This window comes from Neophocaena asiaeorientalis, unplaced genomic scaffold (assembly GCF_003031525.2).
Source record: "Neophocaena asiaeorientalis asiaeorientalis breed wild unplaced genomic scaffold, Neophocaena_asiaeorientalis_V1.1 scaffold743, whole genome shotgun sequence".
In the NCBI taxonomy this organism is placed as follows: Eukaryota; Metazoa; Chordata; class Mammalia; order Artiodactyla; family Phocoenidae; genus Neophocaena; species Neophocaena asiaeorientalis.
In genome coordinates this window covers 560,890-584,474 of record NW_020174055.1, presented here as the reverse complement: position 1 = coordinate 584,474, position 23,585 = coordinate 560,890, and the positions used below count along the sequence as shown (strand labels likewise).

The window sequence follows — 23,585 nt, the reverse complement described above, 5'->3', positions numbered from 1 at the left end:
CCTCTACCCACCCGTTGCCAATAGCACCCTTCCCATAGTTGTGATAACCAAAAAAATGCCTCCAGACATTGCAAAATTCCGTGGAGGCAAAATCACCCCTGGTTGAGAACCACTGCTCTAGAAAACTGTGAAATGGGGGCGTGGGAATCACTGTCTCCATTAGACAGATAAGAAAGTTGAGGCCCAAAGAGGTTTTATGGTATTTTAAACAATTATATACCTCATTTTTTCATTGTTATCTATTCATTTATGATTTTAAATATACAGTGCTCTACTGTACTTGCATCTTTTTAAGCAATCTATTAATATATAAGTGGATATATAGGAGCAGAATAATTTAGTTTCTTATTTAGTTTGATCAGTTTCTGGAGTGTTTTAGCTAAGTTAAATCTTACTGGAGATGTTGGGCTACGTAGCATAACAATCATTTAAAAAATAAACAAAATACTTCTAACAAGATTTGGCAGGGGGAAACTCTGATCGGATACTTGACATTCTGGTTAATTACATGTTGAAGTATCAAATCTCTTGCTTTGTTCAAAATGTACACTTTACCTCCCAAATTTGGAGCTGGCTGGCCTTATTTTTCCGGTTGGATTGTTATTTGTGTCATGAGGGCAGGACTAAACCTCGCATTCTTTTGTATCCTGTCGTGTCCAGTATGGCTCCCGAGGAGGCTTAAAATGAAGGCAGCCCAGCAGGGTGTGAACAGAGTAAAGGCCAGGACCTGGGACGCAAATGGAAACAGGTGAGGACTGTTGTCAGCTGATGTGTTTGAAAACACAAACTTCTAGGCTGCCTTTCAGAAAATCCTCTAATCTGTGTTTGGCCCTGGCGTCTCACCAAAGGATCGAGGACAGCAGGTTGTGGTGCTGGCCGGGGAGGACTGTGTGTCCCCTCCCCAGATCCTCTCCATCTCTGGGGCTTACTGTGCTGGGGGCTGGGATCACAAAACAAAGAAGACATGGCCTGAGAGTCTCACAGTGTGGTGGGGTGGACAGACACATAAACAGACAACAGCAGTGCAGTGTGATTCGTGCCATGATGGGGGTGGCAAAGGGTGCTCTGGGGACCCTGAGAAGGGAGTGGGGGAAGACTTGCTGGGAGAGGTAACATATAAGCTGAGCCTGAAAGGACAGGTCTCAGATGCACCAAGTGTGTGCCCATCTCTTCCCTTTTACCTTCACATGCCTGGTAAATGTCACCTCTTCAGGAAGGCCCTCCTTGACTGACCCCTTGGAAAGTAGACCCTCTAGCCTCCCAGTTTTATTTTCTTCATAGCCCCTCTCAGCAGCTGGTCTTGTTTATACCTGTCTACTAGATTGTAGCCTGTGGCTCTCCTCCAGAGTGAGAGTTCCAGAGACCGCGATCCTCTCATTCACTGCTGTGGCCCCCGTGAATACCCAACACCTGTGGGGTGAAGAGGAGGTTTGCCAGGCAGACGAGGGTAGAGTTGAGGAGTGGGGAGGGGGAGGGCACCTCTAGAATGCATCGGGCAGGTCAAGGTGACAAGGACTGAAAAGGGTCCTATGGCTCTGGCACCAGGGTGGAAGATGGTGGAGGGGGTGAGTCTGAGGTGCAGGTGGGAGGAGGAGAAATCTAGATAACGCCCTGGAGAAGTTACACTGAGAGAGGGAGCAGAGATGTGCGGTGGGAACTAGAGGGACCACTTGTTCATGGATGGGTATAATCACGATCTTTAATAGGAGGGAGACCAGAATGTTTTTAGACTAAGGGTCAGGAACCAATGGAGACCAAGGAAAGAGGGGAACCCCTAGAGCAAGGTCCTAGGTGAGGAGGACGAGGAGAGGGGAGGGGAGCACAAAGGCCTGGTGGAAGCCTTTGTCTCTGACCGCTGGAAGGTGCCTGGTCCATTGCGTTCAGAGGGAGGGGAAATGCCTGGGTGCCAGTTACAGATGCTTGGTGCACAGGATGGGGGTGTGGGGGACAGGATGTGGTGGTCTGAACTGTCCCTGTCACTGGCAGCAAGGCCAACTGCTGTTAGGGGCAGGGGAGAAATGGAAAGTGGTTGGGTAGGGGCCGGGGGTCGAGCAGTGAGTATAGCTAGGGAGGGAAGTAGGTGAAGCCAGGAGGGGCAGGTAGGTGGGGGGAAGAGGCAGGTGACAAGAGGCAAGTAAGGAAAATATGTAGTGTGATTGTGGACGTTCAGGGAGGGTGGGAAAGACATCAGGTGAGGTGTGGTGTGAGATGGGGCATCTGATCTTCAGATTTCAGAGTGGGCAGTTGGGGATGATGTAGCCCAGGCTGTGGCGGTGAGGGCTGGTGGCTAAAGTGCAGGGAAGGGTCATTAGAGATGAGGAGGTCAAGGAATTCTGTAGCCATACGCTACATGGGTCCCCCAGGAGGGCAGCAGGGCTTGGGGTGAAGGAGCCAGAGGGAGCTTCCAGGAATGAGGGAAAGTGCATGTGAGATTGAACAGGGAGGAGGTATGTGGGCAGCAGAAGGCAGGGGGGTGGCTACACAAAGGCTGGCCAGGAGAAGAAAGCGGGCCACCACTGTCCTGAGGAACAAGAGGTCGACCAGGTTTAGTGAAGCAGGAGGTGGAGGGTGGGAGTGCTCCTTGACAGGGGCGGGGGCTCCTGGGAGCATCGGGGGAGGGAGCAGGAAGCCAGGATCAGGGCTGCGGCCACGGAAGGACAGATGGCCTGTGTTTGCAGCGGAGGATGTGAGGCTGGGGTTGGCTGGCCTCCAAGCTCCCAGGGGGCCCCTGCTGAGAGTCTGTGGGCTCCAGCCCGTGGGCCGAATGCTTTGCTTTCCTCCAGGCAAACACACTTGGAAAGGAGTCTGGACATGAGGAATTGAGAGACCCCGCCCCTCGTGGGAAACAGCTGCCCACTTGGGAAGAGTCTGGGCCTCTCTCTCCACCTGGCTTTCGAGACCCTGGACCCTCGGGAGGCCTCCGTGTCCCTTTTCCTCAGAAGGGCAGGCCTGCCTAGCCCAGGGAGCACACCGAAGGGCGCCTCCTCGAGCACAGTTTAGGGACAAGGCAGAAATTCCAGAAATTCCAGATTCTTTGGGGGGCCTTGGGGGGCTCAGGTCGGGAGGGGCCTGCTCGGCTTCACCGCCAGAGGGCGCCCTCGGCCCGGTGGGCGGCCAAGCGGCCGTCTGGGGGCGCTACCAGCTCCCTGCCCCAGCTCCGCCCTAGAGCGGTGGGCCGCCGGCACCGGCCCCAAGTGGCCCGCGAGGGCGGGGCCAGGGCGGGGCGAGGCCGAGCGGGAGCTGGAGGGCCGGCCGGGGGCGGGGGAAGGAGCCCGAGGGGCGGGGCGGGGGCCGGCGACTTCTCTCCCTCCCTCCCTTTCTTTCTTTCTCTCTTTCTCACTCTCCGGTCTTTTCTTTGCCTCCGCTGCCGGCCGAGGGGGCGGGCTCTGCAGCCTTTGTTGCCAGCGGACTGAGCGTAGCCGCCCGCCGGGCCGGAGTCCGGGCCCGGGACGCCGGGAGCTGCACGCGGGTCGGGCATGTCCTGAGCCGGACCCGGGACCGGGCAGCGAGCGGACGAGACGAATAGTGTGCGCGCGGGATCGCCCGGCGGCCGCCCGGCACCGGCCATGCCCGGCGGCCCGAATCCCCGCAGCCCCGCGCTGCTGCTGCGCCCACTCCTCCTGTTCCTCTGCGCTCTGGCGCCCGGCGCCCGCGGATCTGTACCAGGTGGGTGGTCGCCCCGCCCCGGCCGGCCAGCCGGCCCTGCCACCCCTCCCCGCTTCCCCAGCCTCGGTTTAGCCCCTTCTCACCTCTGCAAGACCCTGTGCCCGCCAGGTTCTGCCTGGAGCTGTCGCGCCCCCTGGTGTTAGTGACAGGGGTGGGGTTGGGGCCGCGAAACCGCGCCTCCAGGGAGCCTTCCCTGGCCCGCGACTCCGTTACCCACCTTGCCTGTAGCCGGAAAGAGCCTCTTACACGCTCTTCGGGCTCCAGTTTCCCCACCTCGGGTACCGCAGAGCGCGTCTGACTCTCCCGGGGATCTCTCGTCGGAGGAACTGGACGGAGCGTGGCTTCACGCGATGGATTCAGCTTCTCGCCCTCCTCAGTGCGCCTCGTCTGGAAAGCAGGCTGGCCAGGGTGATGCGGACGAGGGCTCGGGGTCGCAGGTCTACGCGGTCCTCCGCCGCGCTCCCGCCCCGGCCCCTACCCACCGCCTCTAGGTGCCTACCGGCCCTCGGCGGCTCCCCGGGCCGGGTCTCCCGCGGTCCTTGCGCTTCCTGCCTCCCCCTCCCCCAAGTGTGAAGGCGCCTGGAGTGGAGCGGGGAGAAGGAGCTTCTTTCCCCAGCCCTGGGCTTGGCTCTCCCCGCCCCGGCCGGCTGGCCTCCGACGAGCCTCTGGCCCGTGTCCAGAATCTTGCTCCGCCGCCGTCCGCCGCCGACCGCCGGGCCGCGGAGCTCCTGGAGCGTCCGGAGTAGACGGCCTGGGAATTTAGGAACAGAGGGTGTAGAGGACCCCTGGCCTGCCCCTCAGGGAGCTCCTGGTCTGATGGGGGCGGGTCGAGTAGTGGGGAGAGCCGTTCTGGCGAGGCAGACGGGAAGGCTTTGTAGGAGAGGAGGGGCCTGAGCTTGGAGGGACTGGAAGGATGGATGAACTTTGGATGGGCTGGAAGGGTACGTGTTGGGGGTGGGGGTGCATCCCGGCCGGGCTTGGTGGAGGGAGGTGGCTAGATTAGGCCTGAGTGCTGGGCCTGGGGGAGACCTGCCTCCCCAGCAGAGGGATTGTGGTTGTGAGGCTAGAAAAGCATATGGGCCGGAACGTAGGGGACATTTAAACCAGATCTTGGAGGTTGGGGGAGACGTTGAGGGGAGCAGCTGATGAAGGCAGTGTTTTAGGGAGGAGGCTCCCTATCTAGCAGCAATGTGTAGGGGATAGAGCAAACATCTAATGAGAAATACCATGTGCCAGCCTCCCTAGTTCTTATTTCTCATCAGCTCCACAGCAACTCTGCAAGGTGTGTGATGGAAAGTCCTTTTATAAATGAGGAAAGAGGTTCAGAGAGGAGAGTGACCTGCTGGTTTGGACTCCTGGGCAACTTGGGTAAAGCCTGTGTTTTCCTTCTGTCCAGAGCTGGGGACCCATGAGGAAGAACCAGGTGATGGGGATGAGGGAGCAGGAAAGTGGTTACCCCAAGGAACTGCCCCCGAGCCTGAACTTGGGTCCAGGCCCCCTGGCAGCTGTGGGAGAAACGTGGGGTGGGGGAGTCCCCTGTGGTCAGGGTCCCCTTTACTTCTACTGCAGACCAGACGCATGTATGAGCTTGCCCATTTTGTTAAATGGTGACAATGGCGTCTGCCTCCAAGGGTTTTTGTGAGAATTAAGTGAGATGCTAAATGTGATTGTCTTGCACAGACCAGAGAGCCTACCCCACGGTGGCCGTGATTTTGATTAATCTGCCAGGCAGACCCAGTAAGATCAGGGAGTCCTTGGTGTGTCCTGTAACTTGAACCTGCCATTTAGGGTGGAGCGAGGCAGGCACCCCTCCTATCTAATCTGGGTCCCCCTTCAAGGTGAGTGTCTGTCTCTAGTACTCCCGTTGATACGTAGCATGGGGCTCTCCCCAGTCTGCTCCTGATCGGGATCCCTGGTCCTGAGGCTGCTGAGCTTTGTCATTTTCTCTGGACTTGCCTGGGATGTAGACCGGGGCCCCTGCCCACCGAATGCTACCTTCTTTCAGGCCAGAGAACTTATCTTGGGCTCACTTTTAGGAAAATGTGACAAACCAAGGACTTGTTAGGATTGCTGGGACTGGAGCAGGGGCCACCAAAACACTGTATCACACATGTGAGCTCTATGTGTGTGTGCACACATGTACTTGCAGGCAAGTGAGGACAGACTCAAGGAGGAGGGTGTGTGTGTCACACACACACACACACACACACACCCTGGTTATTTTTTCTCTTTGGCATGAACTGTGGGTCATTTGAAGGGCTGGATTGTAACTCAGGTACTCGATAAGGAGGTGAGAGTAAACACCATGTTGGCATTTCTTTGGGAAAAGCTCCAAAGTGACAGTTCTGTCACCTAGGGGTGATATTCAAAGTATTCAACACCCATTGTGGCAGGAACTCCGTCCAATCACACCCTGGCAGGACAGTCTCAGCCATAAACCACTAGTAGTCCCTGCTCCCATCCTGCTGTAGATTTAGCTCTGTTGGCTCAGCTCTGATGCACCCACAAACCAGAGACTGGAACCTGCAATTACCCTTTGCTGGCACTGGGTGGTGGTAGGTTCAGCCATCACTGTCGCTACCAGGGGTCAGCTGTCGGAGACGTTGAAAGAGTTGTTTATTTTTTAACTCACTCTGTCCTCATTTAAAAATATTTTAATGGCAAAACAGTACAAATTGACTATTGAAAATGAATGCAGAACAAAACAAGAAGATGAAAATTATTGCAGTAAAAGTGGTAACATCCTGTAAGTATTTTTAAATTTTTGATTAAAAAATATTTTATTACACCATTAGGCAAAGAGGTAAAACAGGTTTTTCAAGAAATAGCTAAGTATACCTTGGAACTTCTCTTGCTAATTTTCAGTCATAACTCAGTTCACATTTGCTATATGTTATCTACTGTACTAAGCACTTACGTATTAACTCATTGAATTCTTACACAACCTAAGGTATGATTATTATCATACCCATTTTACAGATGGAAGGGCCGAGACTGTGCAGCTGAGTAATTTACCCATGGCCTCACAGCTGTAGGTGGCAGAGCTGCAAATTCAAACCCAGGCACTCTGTCTCTAGAGCACATTAATTCTAATGCCTTTCACCTGCAGCATATTTCTACTTAGCCCCATTACATTTTTGAACTTAAGAGGATGCTTCTTTATAAATCACCGAATTTCTGTCTTGCAATAATTTCCCAAGGTCTGGAGCAGGGATTGTCGACAGGACCGCATGACCCCGAGGTCATGGATCCCTCCCCAGGGACACTGTTGAGCTCTTGGAACCATTTCTCCCCAGTGGTTCCAATTCCCCAGCCACATACATACTGCCCTCTCCCACCCACACACGTTTGAGGACACTGCTGTTGCCTAGAAGTATGCCATGTAGCTTTCGTTTTTCTGGCATACTGAGCACTTCATGGCTGGTTCGCGTCAGCACTCCCAGACCTTCAGCTTGTCTTTAGCAGCGTTGCCTGTGATGGTTCATGCCCTGGGAACTGCTGTTAATACTCATTTAAAACAAAGCCTTGGAGTGTGGCTGTTGTCTTATTCTCCGTCTATTTGCCCTGTGACCCTCCTTAAGTTTTCTGACCTGGATTCTCTGAGCAGTTGAGGAAACTGAGGCTCAGCAAGCTTAAATGACTGTCTAGGCCACACAACTATTAAGTGGCCAAGTTGGCACCTGAACCTGGGTCTTCCTATGTTTAAAGCCCATACTTTTGACAGTGCATTATTTTGTCACTCCATTGTCTCTCATTTCACAAAACACATACCTGGGCCAAGCTTCTTACTGCTTGTTCCCCTCACCCCTGGCTTTTTCCTACTTCTCTGGGGGTCTACCACATGGTGTCCACCACCAAGATGCCCTCCCCATCTTCACGCTTAAATACGTACCTGTATGTCAAGGGACATTTCACATGTGCCCCTTTAACGAAGATTTTCTTCATCCCTGTCCATCTGTGGGGTATCCCCTCCCCTCTCTTGGACCTTCTCAGCACTGTGCCAGGGGTAAGGATCACGAGTGCCCTGCACCCATTTCTCTATTCTGAGGGATGGACCAGGCAGGTAACATAACAAGGCTGGTGGGAAGACATTTTTCTCGAAACATGGGGCTTCTTGGCCCACCCCTTGTTTTCCCATTTTTGTTAGAGATTCAGTTCTTTACTGAATGAAAGACAAGTGTGAAGCTGAGGGCAAAGCTATATTTAGCTACAGTGTTGAGAACACCATAGGGAGTGGTAGAGACTGAGGCAGATGGGGGACCACAGGCCCTCTCTAAAGGGCCACTTTTGACAAGTGTGAATTTAGGCCTGACAGGGATGGATGATAAGACTTTAAGCTGAAAATGGAGATTTTTATACAAAATTATGTGATTTTTTTAAACACTAGCAACTGATTAAATACTTTCCAACATTTTTGCCAGCCCAACAAACCACGCCACCCCCCCAAGTCAATACACTGACAAACAAAAAACAAGTCTGCCGGCTGTGGTTGTGGAGTTGCCATCCCAAATGCCCTTATTAGGATGTCAGAGCAAGAAGTCTCCTTCAATTATCCAGCCCAGTGGCTTTCAAATGCCAGCCCTGAAATGGTTACAACAGAATCCCCAGAAGGTTTAGAAAAATACAGAAAAAAATACAGATTCTGGGGCCTCAGAGCCCTGGACCTATGGAGCCGGAATCTCTGGGCTGGGTCCTGCACAGCTGCAGTTTTTCAGAGCTCTCCAGGTACTGCCGATGTTCAGCCAAGTTCACTTCCAGTGAGGAATTTCCTAACTTCCCTGATGATCACAGTCTCCTGAGGCTCTTGGTAAAAACACAGCTTCCAATGGACTTGAGGACATGGGGAGGGGGAAGGGGAAGCTGGGACGAAGTGAGAGAGTGGCATGGACTTATATACACTACCAAATGTAAAATAGATAGCTAGTGGGAAGCAGCTGCATAGCACAGGGAGATCAGCTCGGTGCTTTGTGACCACCTAAAGGGGTGGGATAGGGAGGGTGGGAGGGAGACGCAAGAGGGAGGAGATATGGGGATGTATGTATACGTATAGCTGATTCACTTTATTATACAGCAGAAACTAACACACCATTGTAAAGCAATTATACTCCAATAAAGATGTTAAAAAATTTTTTTTAACAAACCCCACAGCTTCCCAGTCCTGTTTCCTGGAGATGCTGATTCAGTGGATCTGGGGCAGGGCCTGGGAATTTGTTTTTAACAAATTCTCATCTGAGATGTCTGGAAAATCCTTGCACTGGTGCCTTCCTGAAACTCAGAGACAGGGAAAATTTGTCCAGAGCCACACGGCAAGTCACCCCAGCCCACCCTGCCTCGCTCGGAGCATGCTCTTAGAGGGCCATGCCCTGATGGCTGGCCTGCTGGGGCAGTTGTGGGCCGCGGGGGATGTCCTCAGCAGGGGGGCACACCACTGGCGTGTGCAGGGCACTTTATACGTGGTTTGACAGGAGACAGATCGGAGGGCAGTTTGGGTTTCTGCGGCCTGGCCTGGATGGAGCTTCAGGCTAGGCTTGGCTTCCCTTCCAGCCCCAGCAGTGGCCACACAGAGAGCCCTGGGGGACAGCTGCAGGGCACTCAGGCATTCTTGTGGCCTCGAGAGGTTATTGTCACGAGCAGCCAGGATCCCAGGAGCTGAGCATAAAGCCAGTTGATCTGGGCAGGACCTGAAGCTGGGAGACACTTCACATGGGCCAGTTTCCTACCTGTACCTCAGAGCCTGGGAACTGCAGAGAAGGAAAAGGGGGAACAAGAGCACCAGCCCTGGGGTTCCCGCCCACCCCCAGCAGTGCTGCTCTTATGTGTGTATGTGTCCACATGAGATTTCTTTTGAAGACTAGGTCTGGTGGCCAAAATAGTTTGAAAAACTTGATCTGGTCCAACTCCGTACGTTGGCGAAGGGGAAACTGAGGCCCAGCAAGGGACGGACTGCTGAATGTAGAACGATGTTACTGAGAGATTGAAGCCATTTGAGAGACTTTATTACTCTCGCCGTGTGGCTTTAAGCCAGTCTCTGCACTTCTCTGAATGTCTCTTTGCATTCTCCAGAAACAATCTGGGGACTCCACTGCAGGTGTCCTAACCTGGATCTGCAGCCATAGAGACCTGGGTAGAATTCAGAGGATCCATGACCTTGGATGGGAATATATTACATCTTTAATTTTTGTAACCTTGAAGTGAAATGTAGCATTTCCTTCAATTATAAATATTAGCAACAAATCACAATAGTGTTGGCAGTATCTGTGATTTTGCTACCAATAGGAAAAGCAAAATATTTTATCTCAATACAGTTGCAGGTATCTTGAAATAAGGTTGACATTTATCACTACTTCTAAATCACCATAGTTGTTAAATTTGCCATTAGATCTTGTTTAGTGCATTACTAAAGGAGCACATAATTTCACATCTACTTTTTAAATTATTTTGACAACTGTATTTCAATATAATCAATTTCTTGGTATATTTAATCTTATACATTTAAAAACATTTTTCTGAGAAAGAGTCCATGGCAAAAAAAAGGTTAAGAATGAAGGCTTACTGGGAAATCCAAGCAGACAGAATGACTAGGAGAGGATTCTGCAAATGGCAAGGGCCTGAGCAGAAGTCTGCAGAAGTTTTGCAGCCCTGGAACATTTTCATTCAAACTCTTAAATGTGAAAGAAATAAACTAGAGCTGCTCTGCTGAAGTGGTAGTGATGAGGGGCTAGGGAGCCCCACCTGGGTGGTCCTTCTTTGACTCCCCATCTCAGGAGACCTGGAGATGTGTGCAGAACCCTCAGGCACTTAAAAAAAAATCCATTAGGCTAATAGGCATACTAATCATACTTGCCATCATGTTCAGTCAGTGGGCCAGGCTATATGTGGAGCAGTTCAGTTCATTTAATCCTCAGCTCCCAAAGTGTAAGTAATTATCCCCATTCTACAGATTGTACACAAACATTTACTGAGAAACTACTAGTTTCCAGATACTCTGGCACTTAAACACTTCAGCAAAGACTATGAAGATTCTTGCCCTCCTAGAGTTCACACTGGGAGGAGATGGAGAAAGAAAAATAGGAAGAAGAATGAAGATATTAAGTGATACAGTATGTCAGAAGTGCTATGGGGAAAAATAAAGCCGGGAAGGGGGAATAGGGAGAGCCAGGGAGTTGCAATTTTAAAATAAAGTGAGGAGAGCTTTGAAGAAGGACTTGAAAAGAAGTGAGGGGTTTAGTCAGATGGAACACTGAGGTTCGCGTGTTCCCGGTGGAGGGAATAGCACAGCGAAATCCTGAGGCAGGAGCATGTCTGACTGAGGAACAGCAAGGAGGCCAGTGGCCGAGTGGAGGGAACTCGGGAAGTGTAGCAGAGATGAGATTGGAGCGGTAACCTTGCCTAAAGCCTCACAGGCCATCGCCATAACTCTATCTCCTGCTGTGTGTGAGCTGGAAGCCACTGCAGGGTTTGGAGCAGAGGTGGGCCATGATCTGACTGATTTAGAACGAATCCCTGTGACTGCTACGCTGAAAGAAGACTAGGGGAGAGGGATGCCACACGGGCAATCGCGGAAGCAGGGAAACCTGTTAAGAGGTTATCCCAATAACCTAGATGGAGCCATCTAGGCACGGAGAGGTGAAATAGCACAGGTGGTGGGTGTTTGAGTCCCGGCGCTCAGACTTCAGCCGCCCTCTCGGCCGCTCCCCACTCCGGTCCGGCTCTTCTCTCTGCAGAGCACACCGCCGAGGGCCGGGCAGCGTTGGACATCGTGCACCCGGTGCGCGTGGACGCGGGGGGCTCCTTCCTGTCCTACGAGCTGTGGCCGCGCGCGCTGCGTAAGAGGGACGTGTCCGCGCGCCCCGCCGCGCCCGCCTTCTACGAGCTGCAGTACCTGGGCCGGGAGCTGCGCTTCAACCTGACAGCCAATTCGCACCTGCTGGCGCCCGGCTTCGTGAGCGAGACTCGGCGGCGCGGCGGCCTGGGCCGCGCGCACATCCGGGCCCACGCCCCCGCCTGCCACCTGCTCGGCGAGGTGCAGGACCCTGAGCTCGAGGGCGGCCTGGCAGCCATCAGCGCCTGCGACGGCCTGGTGAGTGTGCGCCGGGTGCGCTGGCGGGACGCAGGGCTGCCCCCGGCCTGGCCACGGACCTGCTGCTAAGTTCGGCCTGTTGGATTTTCCTCTCCCAGCCTCAGTATTCACACCTGTAAAATGGGGTGGACAACGCAGGCCTCTTTGTTCTCTAGCAGTTCTCAAACTTTAATGCGAGCCAGAGTCACCCAGGCCTTGTTAAAAACCCAGTGTACCTTGGTGGGGGGGGAGCGGGTAGCAAAATCTGAATTTCTGGCAATTTCTCAGATAGTGTTGAAGCTGCAGGTCCAGACACCCCACTTTGAGAACCACTGTTTGTGGTGTGTGTAGACTAACTTAGAAAGCCGCTGAATCCCTCTTCTTCGGGGGATCAGTTATGACTTTGTTTCCCTCCGCGGCCCCCACTCTTTAGGCTGCTATTCTCCAGGACAGGCTTCCTCACCTTTACCTTGCCTCAGGGGGTGATGAGAGCAGGCCTCAACCTCCAGGTTCTTCTGGGTTGAGGTGATGCTGGCTACTGCCTGCAGCCCTAATTGCCTCCCGTTGCTTGAGTGCCCAGTTAGAGCAGCTCCACTCTACGCAGGATAGGGCCCCTTTCTGCTCCCAGCTCCCAAGCGTGGGGTGTGGGAGGAGTTGGAGGGTTGCACATTCTCAGCCATCCACTGTTGGTGGGGGGGAGCCTCAGCTCAGATTGCTCAGGAAAAGCCATGGGCTGTGGCAGGGCAGGGCCTAATACAGCCCACCTCACAGACTCTAGGGTATCTGGGCCTTTGAGAGCCCATATGCCTGGGAAAGTCTCATTTACCCAGTCTGTGCCCCTCCCTTTCCATGTAGTTGATTAATCTTGTTGAGCCTGAGCGACAGGTGCATCATTCCCTTTACAAATGAGGAAGCAGGCTCAGAGAACTTGCCCAAGGTCACCCAGGTATCCAGTGGTGGAGTCTGCATTCAACCCAGGCCTCCAGCCCCTAGAGCTGATGAGGTACTGTCTAGCGCTCCAGGTTCTCTGGCCCTGAGTGACGCAACTGGCCGACTTGGAGCCAGTGAGGGAGGTCCAAGGGAGGTAAAACCTTCTTCCGTGTTGGAGTCCTGAGCTTCCCCAGGAGGTGGTGGGCTGCTCAAAGATACTTACCAAGGCCCCTCCTTCCTCTGGCCTCTCTGAATACCAGCGGACATGACCAAGACATCCCTGCCAGCTTTCCTTCCCTGGCAGACCCTGGGACCAGGGACAAGGATGTCCTCGTGGCAGTGGGCATCTCTGTGGACATCTCGTTAGATTCGGAAGCAGACCCATTTCTTTCTTTCTTTCTTTCTTTCTTTCTTTCTTTCTTTCTTTCTGTGATCAAATTTCTTTCTTTTTATTGAGATATCATTGAAATATTAGTTTCAGACAACAATTTGACACCTATGTGTTGTGAAATGATCACAGTAAGTCTAGTTACAAATTTATGTACATATAGTTCTTTTTCTTGTGATGAGAACTTTTAAGATCTTTCTTTGCAACTTCCAAATACACAATACAGTATTAACTATAGTCACCATGCTGTACATTACATCCCCAGGACTTTTTTTTTTCTTCTTGATGTTAAGCTTTTAATTGTAATTCCTGCTTTTCTTTGGGGATGCAGGAGATGCAGACCCACTTCTTGCTTCTTATGGGCTAAGGGGTAGGGTGGGTATATGGAGCAGCTTGCTAGGCTGGTGGCTTCTGAGCTTAGCCTAGAAGCCTTTGGCTGGGTGAAGCTGTAAGGAAGGACATTCCAGGCAGAGGGTACAAAGTGAACAAAGGCCCAGAGGGAGGAAAGCACAATGTGTCAGGTTCAGTTGGGGTGGTGGGCTCCGCTGGGCAGGACAGGACTCTGGGATGGGTGGGAAGAGCAGCTGAGTGCCAGCCCTCCCCAAGTGACCCTGGTGCTTCTTTCCCAGAAAGGTGTGTTCCAGCTCTCCAACGAGGACTACTTCATTGAGCCCCTGGACGGTGTCCCAGCCCGCCCTGGCCGCGCCCAGCCGCACGTGGTATACAAGCGCCAAGCCCCTGAGAGGTGGGCAGAGCCGGGGGACCCCAGGGCTCCAGGCACCTGTGGGGTGAAAGGTATGCTTCTCTGCTACCAGCTCTGGGGTAGGGGATGGGTCTGGGGGCATGGAGGGGCCTTCTAGAAACCTCTGTCAACACCTCCATGCCCAGCTCCTGTTAGACCAAAGGGACACAGACCGACAGACACATCATCATAGCCTGTGCCCTCCAAATGTGCCACGGGCCTGAGGCCTCTGCCTCTCAGGCCTGCCCCCGCCCATGCCCTGGACTGGCACCTCTCACTGTCAGCTCATCCGTCTCCCCACTTCAGGGCTCCGTCTCCGTCTCTCCCTGCCCCTCCCTACTCACTGCCTGGGGCACCTCCAGCTGCGCCAACTATTCTTCGAGTGTCCGGGCGAGGCCGGGCCATACCCAACCCCAGCAGGACAGCTAGCCAGGAAGCTCCCTCCCCTCCCCACGGTGGTCGCACCGACTTCCGTTTTGGAGACCTAGAGTGTGGCACCCAGCACCTCTTCTGCAGAGTGGCCACAGTCAGTGCCGGCCAGTCTGTAAGGAGCTGCCTGCTAAGGGCTGCTGGGGTTTGGGGACTGCTCCAACTTCACAAGCTGCCCACAGCTCAGGGACTCTCTTTGCTGGAACAGATATCCAAAGAGGCATGCTTCTCGCCCTCAGTTTCCCCAGCTTTGTAGATGTGCTTCCTCTTCTGATCTGGGGGCAGCCTGGGTCAGTGGGGCAGGTCCCCTGTGGGGTCAGCTTGTTGGGGTCTTGGTCAGCCTCCCCAGGCTGGGGGTTAGGCCGGGGGATCTGCATGTGCTGGGATGTATTTACCCCCTGGCGCGGGAGGGGTCAGCGTGGGGAGTTAGGGGCTTAGGAGCTCGCCTCGCGGACACAGTGCTTTACTGTGTTCATAGCCACCATTTCTTTAGCCCCCCGAAGTCACTCTGTGAGGCTGATCAACTTATCTATTTGTAGTCAGGCATCCCCCAGGATCAGAGAAGGGAAGTGACCAGGTCAGGGTCACACAGCACAGGTCTGGGGCAAAGCCATGATGGGAGTCCAGGCCTTTTGCCTCTGATCCCAACACTGTTCCCACTGACCCAGAGAGAGCTCACTGGGGAAAGGCCCTTGAGACATGTGCCCTGGGCCAGTCTACTGGCAGCTAACCCACAGCCCGTCTGGGGCCCACAGAGTCCCCGGAGCTGGAGCCCCGGAGGGAGCGTTGGGAGCAGCGGCAGCAGTGGCGCCGGCAGCGGCCGAGGCGTCTACACCAGCGCTCGGTCAGCAAAGAGAAGTGGGTGGAGACCCTGGTGGTAGCTGATGCTAAAATGGTGGAGTACCACGGGCAGCCAAATGTCGAGAGCTACGTGCTGACCATCATGAACATGGTGAGGCTGCCGCGGGCGGTGTGTGGGGGGTGGCGAGGGCTGCCAGGGGATGGTGGTGTTGAGGTACAAAGGGTGGGTGTACCCCAGGCCCCAAGCAGGAGGTATAAGCCTCCAGCTCCTAAGTCCAGGAGGGGATGGGAGGCCCCACAAGGAGTCACTAGGAGAGAGCCTGGGCAGAGGTGGGGCCTTTGGGGCTGCTGTGAGGACACCACTGAGTGTCATTCCACCCCATTGGCTCAGCAGCCTCCACCCCCTGCCAGGACCAGAGCTGGGGGAGGGGAGGCTAAGGGAGCTTGTAGACTGGTTGACCCATCCACACCACTCTGAACAAACCTCCCTCCTCTGTGCCGGGACCTGTGCTGGTCGCTGGGGACATGGAAATGACCAATCAGACCAGCCCCTGCCTGAGACATCAGCACACAGCAGAGTTAGAAGGATCTGTACAGTTCTGTGTTCTACTAGCCGGTGACCTTGGGCAAGCCACATTACCTGTCTTAGCCTCAGCTTGCCCACCTGTGAACTGGGGATGACAATAGTACCTTACAGCATTGTCATACTGCTCTTGACGCCATGGGACAGTTGAGATAACTAGGCCCCGGGAGGGTGAGTGACTTGCCCAGGTCACAAGCGAGGCAAGACAGAGCTGAACAGGAGCCTAGGTCTCCCAGGTCCCACCTGGGGCAGTGTGGCAGGCTGGAGCTGGTGATTCCTGCTCCTGTAGTGCCAACCAGTCCCTCCCTGCTGCTGCCCTGGGTGTGCAGGTGGGAGGCCTCAGGGCCCCCGGGAGAAAAGATCTCTGCCTTTGGCATTCTTAGCAGGCCACCCACTGAACAACACTGTTTTCCTCCTGGGCTGGGTGACTGAGAACAGGTGAGGTTCTCAGCACAGTGTGCTCTGCAGCTGATGTGGCCAGTGTCATGTGCTGTGACTTCCGCCCATGCCAGCCTCACACTCCCTGCAACATTAAAGGAAGTGCGCTCTGGATCATCGAAGGTCTGGCCACCCCTTTCATCGCCATGAGGCCTGGGGTCAGAGAAAGAAAGGGGCGCCGTCTGTGGCCACCATGCCTCCACTACTTCAGTCTGCATTGGCAAGCTCAGCTCTGGGCCGGTTCCTGCCCGACTTGGCCACCCATGTTGGCTCCCTCCTCCTTATGGAATAAAGGCCATAGCCTTCTGCCTGGCACTTGAGGGCTCTAAGACCCAGCCAAGCTTCTATTTAGCCTTGTCTGCCCAGGGAGACAAACCACTAAAGACCAGGGTTCAGGAGGGACTGTTGCTGGACAGCAGGGCCTGGCTTCTGGGCTCGGGGTGGGCAAGGTCAGGTTCCCAGGCCATGAGATCCTCCACTCAGGGGCTCAGCCTGAAGGAGGCCCAGGAGCTTGGCTGGAGCCACCAATGGTTAGCTGGGTTTATTTGCCTCATTTTTTCTGAGTGTTCTATGTGGGCAGGTACTGGGCCCTCCAGGCTCCCCTGTGACATCCCCTGTGTGCCAGGGGTCAAGGATTTGGCCCCAAAGCGGGGCCCCTTCTTGCCTCCCTGTCCAGGCTCACAGGACGCACACATGTATGTGTGAGCCCCACCCTGGAGGAGGGAGGGTCTGGCTCTCATAGTCACCTGCTCTGGACAGTATCAGGTTTTCCCAAGCTGGCGAGTCCAGCATTGGTCAGAACAGAGTCGGGGCACCTATGAGCCTAACAGTGCTAGATACCTGATAGGGAGACTCCAGGAGATGGCAGGGGCATGGGCGGGCATGTAGCCAGCCTCCGAGGAGGGCTGGACCGTGTGTTAGGGCTGGAGCCTTCTGAACACCTGCTGATTGTCCAGTGCTCCAAACTCACTGCCTCAGCTAAGCCTCAGCCCCATTTCATAGTTGAAGGAACAAAGGTTCAGCGAGGCCAAGGGGCTTGCTCAAGGTCACACAGCTAGTGAGTGGCAGAGCTGGGACCGGAGGTCAGATGTATCTGCTTCCAGAGTCCCACTCTGTCCTCTCTGCCCCTCAGCCTGCCCCAGAGAGGGACAGCTAGGTAGCTGTGGTGGCCAGAGTGTGCTGGAAGGATGGGGGAACAGGGTGGTGTGGATGGGGAGAACTTACCCTCTTTTCCCTCTGAAGCAGTTCTGTAACGCTGATGTGATGAGTGCCAGCTCTGTACCAAGGATGAGGTGATGGATGCATAAGAATAGGATCCCATGCTGGGGAAGCTGTATCTCATTGTAGCATTTCTCAAAGAATATTCCAGGGAGTACTTGTTCCAAGGGATGCTACAAGTGTTCTGTGAAGAAAGATGGCGCTGTTGAAAAAGTTTGGCAACACAGGGTTAAAAAAAAGGAACACAGACTTTACTGCAGGACTTCTCAGAGCCTCCAAAGCTATAGGCATTGAGAATCCCTCAGAGAGGAGGCAGGCAGCGCTTTCCAAACTTAAGAAGTAAGAGCAGAAACTTTGATGCAGTCAGATCTGGGTTCTGATTCCCTATTCAGCCTCTCTTTGAGCCTCGTTACTCCATCTGTAAGGTGGGGATGGTTATGCCTGCCTGAGAAGTAAGAAGGTTAAGTGAGATAAGGTATGTGACGCTCCCAGCATGAGGACTGTGTGTGCTAGGCTCGGTCAGTGTTGCTGCTGCTTTTGTGGCTGCTTTAGCATCTGCCCTTTGGCCCCACAGCCACCTTCAGGACAGCTCACTCCTCTTTACCAGGGCCTCCTGCAGGTTCCAATCTGTCAGTGTCCTCTCTGTGCCAGACCCAGGTCTGAGCCCGGGAGCTCAGGTGGGTCTCTTCCAAGCATAGCAAGAGAGGTCCCCCCAACCCAACTTTGCGCCCTCAATTCTATTCATGTCCTGTGAGGTCACAGGCCCTTTTTGAGTGGCTCATGTCATACTGTCAGCTCATTGGGAGCTTGTGGTCACCTGTAACCCCCAGATCTTACTCTCATGAATACTGCCCACCCTGGCTTGCTCTCCAGGCCTGCACCAGAGCAGGGCTTGTCTTCCCTAGGTATTGTTTATCTAGACAACCACACTGACCTCAGGCCATAAACAGACACTCATTGGTTGATCTGGTCAACAAGTAATGACTCTGCCACCCTCTAGTCCCTCCCAGCATCTGTTTCACCTCCATACTTCTTGGGGGACAGTGAGAGGTGTTATATATGCTGGGGGTGGGGCTTTGTGGTGACGGGAAGCTATCCCAGCGCTAACTCAGGATATGGGCTGGGCTAGTTGTTGGGACAGGTCTTAGCAGACCCTCAGGGGCTCCTCTGGGCTCCACCTGCATGTCGACTAGGAAAGACTTGTTCTTTTAATCTGACTCTCTCCGGGGTATTCTTTTCATTTTTCACTGTTTTTTTTAAATGAATAACGCGTTGGAAAAACTTAGCAAGTGCTCAAGATTCATTCATTCCACAACTGTTTCTTGAGTCCATCATGTGCCAGGTACTGGACAGATCACTGGGGCTGTTAAGAGGGAGTCCACACAGACGTTGCACTCATGGAGCTTATGGTCTGGAATGGGAGAGAGACGTTAATGAAGCCGTCACCCTGATGAATATGAAGGTGTGATGGAGGGGGTACTAGGAAGGACAAGTTCATGGTGGTTTGGGAGTGTCGGGTAGAATAAAGGCTCCCCAAAAGACATGATGGAGGGGTGAGAGCTCAGAGAGGGTGAGAGATAACTTGGGAAGGTGTTCCAGGCTGAGGGCACAGCATCTGCAAAGGCCCTGTGGTAGGAAGGATCATGGGATTCTGAGAGAAAGCCAGCGTGGTTGGAGCCAGGAGTGAGGGGGTTTGAGGGGGGAAGTGAGGCCATAGAGGTGGGCAGGGGCCAGATCACACAGGCCTGTATGCCACACAGGCCTGTATTCCTTATGTGTGGGTAGTGAAGACCCACTCATTGCTTTAAGCAAGGGCATAGGGTGATTGGGTTTGCATTTCGGAGACAGATGACTGGGGTGCAAGGCTGCAGTGGGCTAGAGGACAGAATTTAGGAGGCAGAACTGGCTGATGTGGTGGAAGAAGGCAGTGCAGAGGGGCTCCCAGCTCCAGCACGTGCATGGAGGGCACAGAGACACGTTGCATCACTGTCTTCACCGTTCCTGACCTTGGGCTCTGACAGTGTAATTCATCCCCATTATCAGGGGCTTTTTGCCCTCTTAACAGTGTGTGTTTTGTCCATTCCTATTTGAATATTATTTTTCTTGATGGAATTGCTAGAAGCCAACTCACAACTGGTGTGTCCTGACATCTCTGCCTGCTGGGACCTTGACAACTGTCCCCAGTTGTGGGCTGGCCCCTTTCTTGTTCTGAGGGAGCTTTAAAAGAGCAGATAGCTTTAACCCCCATTTCCCAGCACCTTGGCACACTGTCCATCTTTGGGGATGGCCTTCTGTCTTGGGGCTGAGTGTGGAGCCGCCCTTGTAGCTACGGGGGCCTCTGAGAGGCACACACACCTGCCCTCGTGGCCCCATGGCTCTCAGCCCCAGGGAAGATGGGCCTCTGCCTGCCTCCACCCCTCCCCCAGGCCGTGCCCAGGTCACGCCTCATGGGAGGGCTCACTCCTGGGATGCTGGTCCTGGCGTCCTCAGGGCAGGAGGGGGCTGCAGGGCTGTCCCAGCCAGGGCAGGTTAGGGCCCTGAGATGGGCCAAAAAGCCAGCATTTGGAGGTGTGAGCTGGGGAGTAGGATCCGAAACTGGTGCTCAGGAATGGCCGGGTGCTGGGAGGCCCTCTCGTCCTCCCCAGGTTCTGCAGTTGCTGGTTGGGGAAGTGTGTGTACAGGTGTGGGCACGTTCATGTATGGGATGCATGCACTGGTGAGCTCCCCATTGTGTGAACTTGGGTGTGCACCCCTTGAGGTGGGCAGAGGCTGCCCATATCCTGTATCCAAGGTGACAGCCTGACCCTTATCTCTTGGGCAGGTGGCCGGCCTGTTTCATGACCCCAGCATCGGGAACCCCATCCACATCACCGTCGTGCGCTTGGTCCTGCTGGAAGATGAGGAGGTGAGAAGTCACGTGGCCCCACACTGCCCCCTGGGATGGGCATCGTCTGCCAGGGCCCTCCTGCCACTTGCCTGAGCTGCCTCATGTGGAGGGGCACAGCGAGGGCCTCCTTGACCCAAGCAGCGTCATCTGTCACCCCCAGTCCCTGGCTGACCCTCTCTTAGGTCCCGTCTGGCACGTGCCTGTAGGCGGGGTTGTCAGACTGGAGGCTGGACTGGGGGCCTGCCTGCTTGTCTTCCCACTGCCACCTCTGGGCCTCTGTCTCCCGCCTTCATGTGAAGGAGAATTTGGCCTGACCCTTCAGAGCTCAGGGCTAGGCTTGAGTGGCCACGCTCTCTGCCCCCAGGAGGACCTAAAGATCACTCACCACGCAGACAACACCCTGAGGAGCTTCTGCAAGTGGCAGAAAAATATCAACATGAAAAGGGACGCCCACCCGCTGCACCACGACACCGCCATCCTGCTCACCAGGTACCGCCACTGTGAGGGGCTGGGCCGTAGGTGTGGCCGGTAGAGCTTGCGTGGGCGGGAGGTGCTACCTGACCCTCAGGGTGGGCAGACACAGCCCTGCTCTCAGGGAGCCTCATTTTGAGGAGGGTTTTCACACCTTTGACCCAAGACTGGATTCCAGCAGTACTGGGGGAGATCTTTTTATTTTGGAATAATTGTGCATTCCATGCAGTTGTCAGAAATAATACAGGGAAGTACCATCTATACTTCATCCAGTTCCCCACAGTGGTAACATCTGGCATAACTGTAGTTATATCCCAACCAGGAAATTGACGGTGATATGATCCACAGACTTATTCAGGTTTCATTAGTTTTACATGCACTTACTTGTTTGGGTGTGTGTGTGTGTGTGTGTGTGTGTGTGTGTGTGTATTAAGTCCTATGCAATTTTATCACATGTGTAAATTTCTGTATCCACTGCCACTGTCTAGATAGAGAATGGTTCTATTAGAAGGATCTCTTGTGCAACTCCTTTATAACCAGAAAATCTTACACACCACCCCCCTTCAACATGACCCCAACCTATGTATAGTATCATGTCATCTGCAAACAGTGACAGCTTTACTTCTTCTTTTCTGATTTGAATTCCTTTTATTTCCTTTTCTTCTCTAATTGCTGTGGCTGAAACTTCCAAAACTATGTTGAATAAGAGTGGTGAGAGTGGGCAACCTTGTCTTGTTCCTGATCTTAGTGGAATTGCTTTCAGTTTTTCACCATTGGGGATGATGTTGGCTGTGGGCTTGTCATATATGGCCTTTATTATGTTGAGGAAAGTTCCCTCTATGAGAGGCAGTGTTTTTGAACTTGAGGTGGAGTTATTTCCCTTTGCTGAGCTCCGGCAGCTTCTGTCAGCACCCTTGCTGGGGTAGTAACCCAAATTGTGCATGGGTCTACTCCCCAGGCCCAGATAGGTGTCCTGGGTGAACGAGGGCACCTGCTTCCCAAATGGCTCCTGCGCTGGTCTCGGAGCGAGGGCAGGGACATCCTTTTCACTCCCAACCTCCCTCAGTGTCAGCAGGGGCCCCTCCCTAGCCCTGTCAGCTTGGGTGGGCCTGGCTTCTGGCCAAGTCAGCCTGAGGACCCCTTCTCTCTGCATGTGCAGGAAGGACCTGTGTGCCGCCATGAACCAGCCCTGTGAGACCCTGGGCCTGTCCCACGTGGCGGGCATGTGCCAGCCTCACCGCAGCTGCAGCATCAATGAGGACACGGGCCTGCCCCTGGCCTTCACCGTGGCCCACGAGCTCGGGCACAGGTACCCTGCCAACCCCACTGCCACACTAAGAACCCGACCTCACCTCCCAACCTGTGGGCACCAGACAGCCAAGCCGATGGCCCACACAATCCCAGGGAAGGGAGCCCTGCCTTGAGGAATGAGCCCAGCCTGACCACATTGCTATCCTTGGCACTGTCCCCACCCCACAAACAGGCCGCTTCCCTGTTAGGAGAGGGGTGAGTCTTATTTGAAGTGGGGTTGAGATGGGCCAGAAAGTCACCATAGGCCTTTGTCCCTCCCTGTTGCCCTCAGTGCTTTGCATTTCTTACTCTTAGTCCCTGCCAACCCCCTGCTCCTAATCGCTCTGTGACCCTAGGCAAGTTCCCTGCCCTCTCTGGGCCTCTGTGTATTCCCTGTTGATTGAGGGGGTTGGATTCAGTGATGTCCAAGGCCCCCTCTGTTGGACACCTCCACATGAGGCTATTATGCCTAGGCATGGCCCGTACCCTTGGCCCTCTGTGCCCAGACAGTTTAGCTGTGAATATGGCAGTCTTAGATGTCTGGGAGCCAATGAGGGCAGGCTCACAGAGAGCTCTGTTGGTCCGAAGTGTTGGGTCATCCCTGAGGGCTGAGAGAGATAATGTTTCTCACAGTGCTTAGTATGGTGCCTGGCACATAGTAAGTGCTCAGCAAAGGTAATTTTTCTCATGTCTTTCCCAAGGATGGTCTTGAGACTTTTCCTATGGTGCAGGAGCTCAGACTCCCTAACTCCACTGCACAGCCTTGAGACAGGACTTGAGGGGTGGCAGAACTCTGTCAGACTGTTCTTGGCACCAGTGAGGTTGCAGGGGCCACAGTGGGCCCCACGCGCGCCACCTGGCTTGCCGTTGTTGGCCAGCTCATTGCAGGAGCCGGGCTGCCCCGTGTCCCTGGTGCTTAGTTCAGGCTCAGGCTGGTGCACCTGGCAGAGGGCCCCGTGGGACACTAGTTAGCACACCCACGTTTTACCTTAAGGAAACTGAGTCTCAGAGATGGGATATGACTTTCCCCAGGCCACACAGTGGTTTGGTGGCAGAGCCAGGCCTGGGAGCCAGGACCCAGCACCTTGCAGACCTCTGAGGGAGGGGCGGCCTGGTGGCTTCCCACCAGCTCACTCGCCCCTGGGGCCTGTGCTCTCACACAGTTTTGGCATTCAGCATGACGGAAGCGGCAATGACTGTGAACCCGTTGGGAAACGGCCTTTCATCATGTCTCCACAGCTCCTGTACGACGCTGCGCCTCTCACCTGGTCCCGCTGCAGCCGCGAGTACATCACCAGGTTCCTTGAGTAAGTCCCTCCCCGAGCCCTGGGCCTTGTCTGAGCCCCTGAGATCAGGGTGTGACCGGGGAGATGCAGACAGCACCTTGGAGGATAAGCAGGAGTTCACAGATGTATAGAAGGGAGAAGAGTGGTATTCCTGGTAGAAGAGGCATGGGCAAAGGCACAAGGACATGAGCAGTGTGGGATAATTTTCAGAGAACGGCAGGATATTAAGTGATGCTACAGGAGCCAAAGCAGAATAGGAAAGGAAGCTGGAGGAGGTACAGGGCTGGCCATGTGACCGGAAGGGTCCAGTGAAAAGCAGGGAAGCAAGTGCCCTTAAAGGCAATGAAATATAAAGCTTTTCCTTTCTTTTGTGTCCTCTTGATTCGCTATGTTATAT

At 54.1% G+C, this 23,585-nt stretch overlaps 1 protein-coding gene across 1 annotated transcript in view; it reads left to right on the top strand.

Moving 5' to 3' along the window:
* The first annotated feature begins 3,444 nt into the window (after positions 1 to 3,444).
* Positions 3,445 to 23,585, top strand: part of ADAMTS7 (ADAM metallopeptidase with thrombospondin type 1 motif 7) — a 55,244-nt gene continuing 35,103 nt past the window's right edge. Inside the window, exons 1-8 of the mRNA XM_024754302.1 lie at positions 3,445 to 3,666; positions 11,391 to 11,746; positions 13,673 to 13,838; positions 14,970 to 15,166; positions 20,076 to 20,159; positions 20,506 to 20,630; positions 21,772 to 21,921; positions 23,066 to 23,209. Coding sequence (XP_024610070.1) covers positions 3,567 to 3,666; positions 11,391 to 11,746; positions 13,673 to 13,838; positions 14,970 to 15,166; positions 20,076 to 20,159; positions 20,506 to 20,630; positions 21,772 to 21,921; positions 23,066 to 23,209 — 1,322 coding nt within the window. The 5' untranslated portion in view covers positions 3,445 to 3,566. The remainder of the gene's footprint in view (positions 3,667 to 11,390; positions 11,747 to 13,672; positions 13,839 to 14,969; positions 15,167 to 20,075; positions 20,160 to 20,505; positions 20,631 to 21,771; positions 21,922 to 23,065; positions 23,210 to 23,585) is intronic.